The 5,872-nt window shown below is 58.1% G+C and overlaps 1 protein-coding gene across 1 annotated transcript in view; it reads left to right on the forward strand.

Annotated features, from left to right (window-relative positions):
* The first annotated feature begins 3,238 nt into the window (after positions 1 to 3,238).
* The window catches only part of LOC104293157 (low affinity cationic amino acid transporter 2-like), a 5,082-nt gene continuing 2,448 nt past the window's right edge, over positions 3,239 to 5,872 (forward strand). Inside the window, exons 1-6 of the mRNA XM_009892635.1 lie at positions 3,239 to 3,611; positions 3,718 to 3,873; positions 4,124 to 4,292; positions 4,475 to 4,611; positions 4,995 to 5,217; positions 5,714 to 5,850. Coding sequence (XP_009890937.1) covers positions 3,239 to 3,611; positions 3,718 to 3,873; positions 4,124 to 4,292; positions 4,475 to 4,611; positions 4,995 to 5,217; positions 5,714 to 5,850 — 1,195 coding nt within the window. The remainder of the gene's footprint in view (positions 3,612 to 3,717; positions 3,874 to 4,123; positions 4,293 to 4,474; positions 4,612 to 4,994; positions 5,218 to 5,713; positions 5,851 to 5,872) is intronic.

The raw sequence follows: 5,872 nt of genomic DNA on the forward strand, positions 1-5,872 counted from the left end.
GATAAAACCAAGGGGCCCCTTGAGATGTTGCAGGCTGCTGGCACGTAACCCTGCAGGCATCCAAGCCCTGGTGGTACCCCCTGGCTGGAGCATCTCTCCAGGGTTGCAAGGCAGCTGAGCTGCTCAGCCCTGCCTGTCCTGAGAGACAGTGGTCCTGGGCAGCAGGGACCCCAGGTAAGGTGTGACATACCTGATGGCTGGCATGCAGCCATGGGGCTGTGTTTAGTCCCATTTCCCACACCCCTGCGAAGAGTGGAGGCACCCTGAGAGGAGAAGACCCTCATGGCCAGCCAACACAGGCTGCTCCTTCCTTCCCTGTTGTTCCCTTGGGGCAATGTTCTCTCCAGCTGGCGTTGGTGTCTGGAGATCTTGTTCATGTGAGACTGCGTGGGTGACAAGCACGGCTTTGTTCACCCTGTGCTACAATGCAGACAACAGCCCTCTTTCCTCCCAGTGTCCCAGTTGTGCCATGGTGTACTGAGCCCCCCTGCCCCAGACAGGCTAACCCAGCAGCTCACAGGGCACACGGGGGACATGAGGCTGTCCTGCACAGCCAGAGCAGAGTAGCTTTACAGCTAGAGCACACACCCATGCTTTAGGTACTCAAGATCCTTCCTTGCTTTGTTCCTGCATTGCTGATGTCCTTTTCCTCTGCTCTTTACAGCTTTTCACAGCACCGGAAGGCTGCAGGGTGTGCTGAACTACATCATAGCCTATATACAACCTAAATGGCTTCTGCCCACAAATACTGTCAGCTGGCTCAACCTATGTACTACCTATAATATAATCAAAGTTACACCTTTACTCCAAAATACCAGCTCCCAGTCTCTCCTCAGAGCCCAGACTTAGTCGTCTTCTCCTAAAGTCCTGTACAGCAGCCCGGTCACACCACAGCCTCCTCCATATCCTCTCCCTGCTAGGAGCAACCCTGCAGAGCAGCTGTGCAGTGGCCTGAGGGCACTTATATGCCTTATTGGCCCTGAGCAGCCTCACCTGGGACCCCTACCCGCACAGCCCTGGGCCCCATTTAAGCCCAGCCCTGGACCAACCTGAGTCCCCCCTACTCATGTTCTGCTGCTCAGTCTCTGTAGGCTGTGCCCTATGGGAGAGAATGACCCACTCCATCAGGGTCATTCATGGTGCCTGTTTCTTTCCATATTGAGGTGTACCCAGGTCTTGTTGCACCCTTACAGCCTCCTCACCAGGGCAGGATCAGGGGGCTGAGATAGGGCAGGCGGTGTTTGGGCTGAGAGCTGCAGCCCCAGCCCTGCTCCCAGGTCGGTGGATGGATGGTGTTGCTGCCTGCTCTGCTACAATCTGCCCTTGGGCTGATTGGGACTTTCTCCTTCCTCTAAGGATGTTGTCTCTATGCAATATGGTTGGGACGTGGTGTAGGCAGCAACTGGGGTCTTGGTGTGCAAATACTGGGGAAGTGCAGGGAGTCTTGGGGCTCTGCTTGTGGGACCTGGGTCTGTGCTCCTCTGCCTTGCTGCTGCAGTCAGTCCTTGGACCTGCTCACCTCCCTCTGTGTTCCCCAGGGACAGCTCAGCCTGGGTGCAGTCACAGCTGTAGGTACATGCATCCCTGCATCCTGACCTGGCCGTGCTTCTGCTCCTCTTTGCCTGGATTTTCTCCAAAACCTGCTCTGCAGATTGGGATGGGGGCTCCTGGTGTGAGGGAGCAGGGATGGGGGAAAGGGGTTCCCCCTTCTACCTGCACAGGCGACTTTGAAATGTGAATTAAACTCCCTCAGTAATGCCCCTGAGCCTATTAGCATTGCGGGCTCGTGTGTATGATTTGGAAGGCGTTGTGGGAAAAATATTTCTGCATAGATTTCCCATTGTGCAGCCCAGAGCGGTGGTCAGCGGGGGGGGAGGGCCGGGGCGCTCCCAAAAGGGATTTAAGGGGAGAGGGTAACTGGGGCTGCCCAGTGCTCGCCCTCCCCATCAGCTCACAGCTGGAGCAGTCTGCCCAAAGGATGGCTGGAGTAAGTAGTTTGTTTTGCAGAAGAAGGGAAAAACCATCAGGGTGAGATGCCCTCGATGCGACTGGTGGTGTGTGGTGGGTCGGGGGTGGTGGGAAGGCAGCCCCAGCCGTCTTGGCCTCGGGCAGTGGCTCTCCAGCCCCCAGGAGACATGAGAGTTGTCCCCAGAGGTTGGGGCTCCCTGTGCCATGAGGGCTCGCAGTGTTCCATCCCGTGGGCTGGAGTGCTGGGCGCTGGTCCGGAGTGGTCTCTGTCCCCTCCGGGCTGCGTGCCGCAGCAGGGACCGCGTGGCCCTGTGGTCCTGCCTGCTGCTGGGACGTGCCGGTAGGCAGGGTTTCTAGCCGGGTCCCTGGCCCCGTAAGTAGCAGATTAGGGGATTTGAAGCATGCAGCGCGGACTTTGCTTGGCTGTGGGGTAACGCAGAGGCCCTGGGAGCACCGTACAGAGGCGTGCAGCCCATCTTTCCCCAGTGCTGGGAACTCCTGGGGCGGGATGGGGAAAGGCACGCGAATCCCAGGCATGTCAGACCGAGCACCTCGCTTGCCTCAAGCACAAGTACCGCACAATTTGGGTTTTCTGCCGGGCTGACATCCCCATCAGTGACCTGAGCGAGCCTCAGCGTTGCTGTGCAGCTGATGGCCCAGGGGACCTGGTCCCTGTCCCAGCTGTGCCTCTGACCCACAGTTAGAGATGCTGTGGGAGCACCTTCAGCTGAGCAGATGGATCTTTCCTGGTGCGCTGTGAGGCAGACGGCTGCTCCAGGAGTGGAGCATCTCCCATCCTTCCCTCTCTTGCCCAATGCAGGGCCAAAACAGCTCTTTGTCAGTCTCTGCAGTTTCTGCATTTCAAATAGTTTCAATGTCAAAGCTGGGACAGCGCTGGCGATCCTGCATCCTCTGCTGGCGATGCTGCTGGAGCAACGGGACTTTCTGGGCTGGCAGGGGGACAAGCAGGTGTCCTTGTCCCCTCTCACCCTAGCACGAATCGGGCAGAGCCCGGCAAACCCCAGTCATGCATTACCCTCTTCTCACTGGGAATGAGAGAAGAACGTGGTTACTGTAGCCCCATCTTTCTCTAAAATGGGCCGCTTTTCTGGCAGAGGCAGAAAACAGGCAGCACTCAGGGAGTCCGGAAAGCACTGTGTGGGTGGTGGGAACAGCAAGGAAAACATTCAGGCTGGGTTCGGGTCATATTGCCGGGGTTGTGCCCATCGGGCAGAAGCATCCTCAAGCCTGCTGCTTTCCTCTCCCACAGATGACACGCTGGGACTACGTCTTCTCTGTTTTGAAGATGCTTTCCCGCAGAAAGCGAGTCCCGGCCGGCTCGGAGGGCTCCAGCCTTCGCCGCTGCCTCTCCACCATGGACCTTGTTGCCTTGGGAGTGGGCAGCACGCTGGGGGCTGGTGTCTACATCCTGGCAGGAGAAGTAGCTAAGACCAGCGCCGGCCCCAGCATCGTCCTTTCTTTCCTGATTGCAGCCGTGGTGTCCGCTCTGGCAGGTCTGTGCTATGCCGAATTCGGGGCCCGTGTGCCCCTGGCAGGGTCTGCCTATCTCTACAGCTATGTGACAGTGGGCGAGCTGTGGGCGTTCATCGCAGGGTGGAATCTGCTGCTGTCCTATGTCATTGGTATAAGGCCCTTTTGATCCCTCCTTGCTTTGCTGTGGCTTTGCTGGGTGTCATTCCCAGACCCTGCAGGGCCACCAGTGCTGCCCCAGCTGTCACCTCTCCCCAGGTACCGCCAGCGTCGCCCGGGCTTGGAGCGCTACCTTTGATCAGCTCCTCGGCAAGAAGATGGGGAGGTTTTTGGGTGCTCACGCCACCATGAGCTCTGTGGGGCTGGCGGAGCACCCAGATGCCTTTGCCGCTGGCCTGGTGGTCCTGCTGGCAGGTAGGATGCCTCCCCCGGTGCCACCCTCCATCGTGTAGGATGAGCTCCTCACCCCACCACGGGCTCTTCAGGATGGTGCTGACCCCCTCTGAAGCTTTGCCGTTTCCCTGAGCAAAGAAGGGGAATCTGGGAGAATCTGCAGATGCTCCTGATTACCACTGTCCCCTCTTTCCCACCCTCCCTAATAATGTCTACCCTGGGCCTGGTGTCATCTAGGGGGCTTGGCCAGTTTTTCTCTTTTTGTCCCCAGGGCTTCTTTCCTTCGGAGTGAAGGAGTCCACCACGGTCAACAAAGCCTTCACAGCTCTCAACGTGCTTGTCCTGCTCTTTGTCACAGTGAGTGGCTTCATCAAAGGCGACCTGAGCAACTGGAAGCTCAGGGAGGATGACCTGCCATGGGCACCTCGCCACGAGGCTGGGTACGAGGGGCTCCTCTCTCCCCGTGCTCCCTTCAGAGGGGATGGGGATGGCTGGGTCACCTCCCGAATGCTTTATCCCAGGAAATCCTGCTTTTGGATGGGCTGTTCCGCCTGGCCCCATCCTGGGACCTCATTGCACTGACCCCTCTGCACTGCCTCATTCTTCTTCCTCCTCCTCCCAGGAACCAGTCTGTGGCCGACAACGTGACCAGTGCCTTTGGGGTGGGAGGCTTCATGCCTTATGGTTTCACTGGGACCTTGGCTGGAGCCTCTACCTGTTTCTATGCTTTTGTTGGATTTGACTGCATTGCTACCATGGGTAAGGGAGGTGGGGAGAGATGCTGGTGGGACCCTCCCCCTGCAGGTTTGGGGGCTGTGGCAGTGATTCTCTCCGCAGCCCCGGGAGCTGGTGTAGGGCTGGGCTGGGAATGGGCACGTTGCTGGCTCTGTGCCGCAGCTCCTCTCTCCTGCCCTCTGGGACCACAAGAATCCATGTGGCATGACTGGGCTAATCCTGAAGCAGAGACAGTCCCTATCCCCATAAACCTGGAGCCTAGGAGGTCTAGTGGTCCTTGCTAGAAGGCCTCTGTGTCCCCTCTTGTGGGGGCATACGGGATATGCTCTCCAGCCTGAGCTGGGCTCTTAGTATGCCATGCACATTAAATGAGAACCTGTTTTTACAGCTGAGCTTGTCCTCCCCAGGGGAAGAAGTGAGGGACCCGCAGAGATCCATCCCCATGGGCATCATCCTCTCCCTCCTCATCTGCTTCCTGGCGTACTTCGGGGTATCTGCCACACTTACCTTGATGATGCCCTACTACCTCCTAGACACCATGAGCCCACTCCCGGTGGCTTTTGAATACGTTGGCTGGAGCAGTGCAAAGCACGCTGTGGCTGTGGGGTCACTGTGTGCCCTGACGACCAGGTGAGGGGAGTCCTCTGATGGCAGCTCTGTGGCTCAGAGCAAGGCTGCACTGGAGCTAGAACGCATCCGGGAGCTATCCCCAACCCCTTCCTTCTGACTGCCCTGCTTGGCCAAAATCCTGCAACCTTTCCTCACAAACCCTGTTGCTCCCAGCCTGACCCCTCCGGATCACGGAGAGCAACCAAAACCCTTGGCGTGCCGCTTTTAGCCCAAATTGGAGGAAGTGGTCAAGTGTTTGGTGGCACCATGAACGCAGGAGCAGGCTGGGGTGGCTCAGTGTGCGCAGGGCTCCCAGTGACCTGCAGACATCACTTCCCTGATAAATGTCCCTCATCTAACGGTGAGGGAGGTGCTGGTATTGTCAGCATGGCCTTGAGAAGGTCATGGACCATACAGATGAACAGGAGCTCCCTTGGCACCCAAGGAGGAGCAAAAGGTAGCATGGGCACCTCCTGGATGCCTGCCATCTTCTCCCCCATCTCCTCCCTCTCTGTAGCCTCCTGGGCTCAATGTTCCCCATGCCACGGATCCTGTACGCTATGGCTCGAGATGGGCTTCTCTTCAAACCTCTGGCTAAAGTTAGTCGCCGTCAGTGCCCGGTGTTGGCAACGCTGGTGTCTGGAGGAGTGGCAGGTGGGTGAGCGATTGGGTTACC

The sequence above is a fragment of the Charadrius vociferus genome, unplaced genomic scaffold, assembly GCF_000708025.1.
Source record: "Charadrius vociferus isolate BGI_N301 unplaced genomic scaffold, ASM70802v2 scaffold529, whole genome shotgun sequence".
Taxonomy (NCBI): domain Eukaryota; kingdom Metazoa; phylum Chordata; class Aves; order Charadriiformes; family Charadriidae; genus Charadrius; species Charadrius vociferus.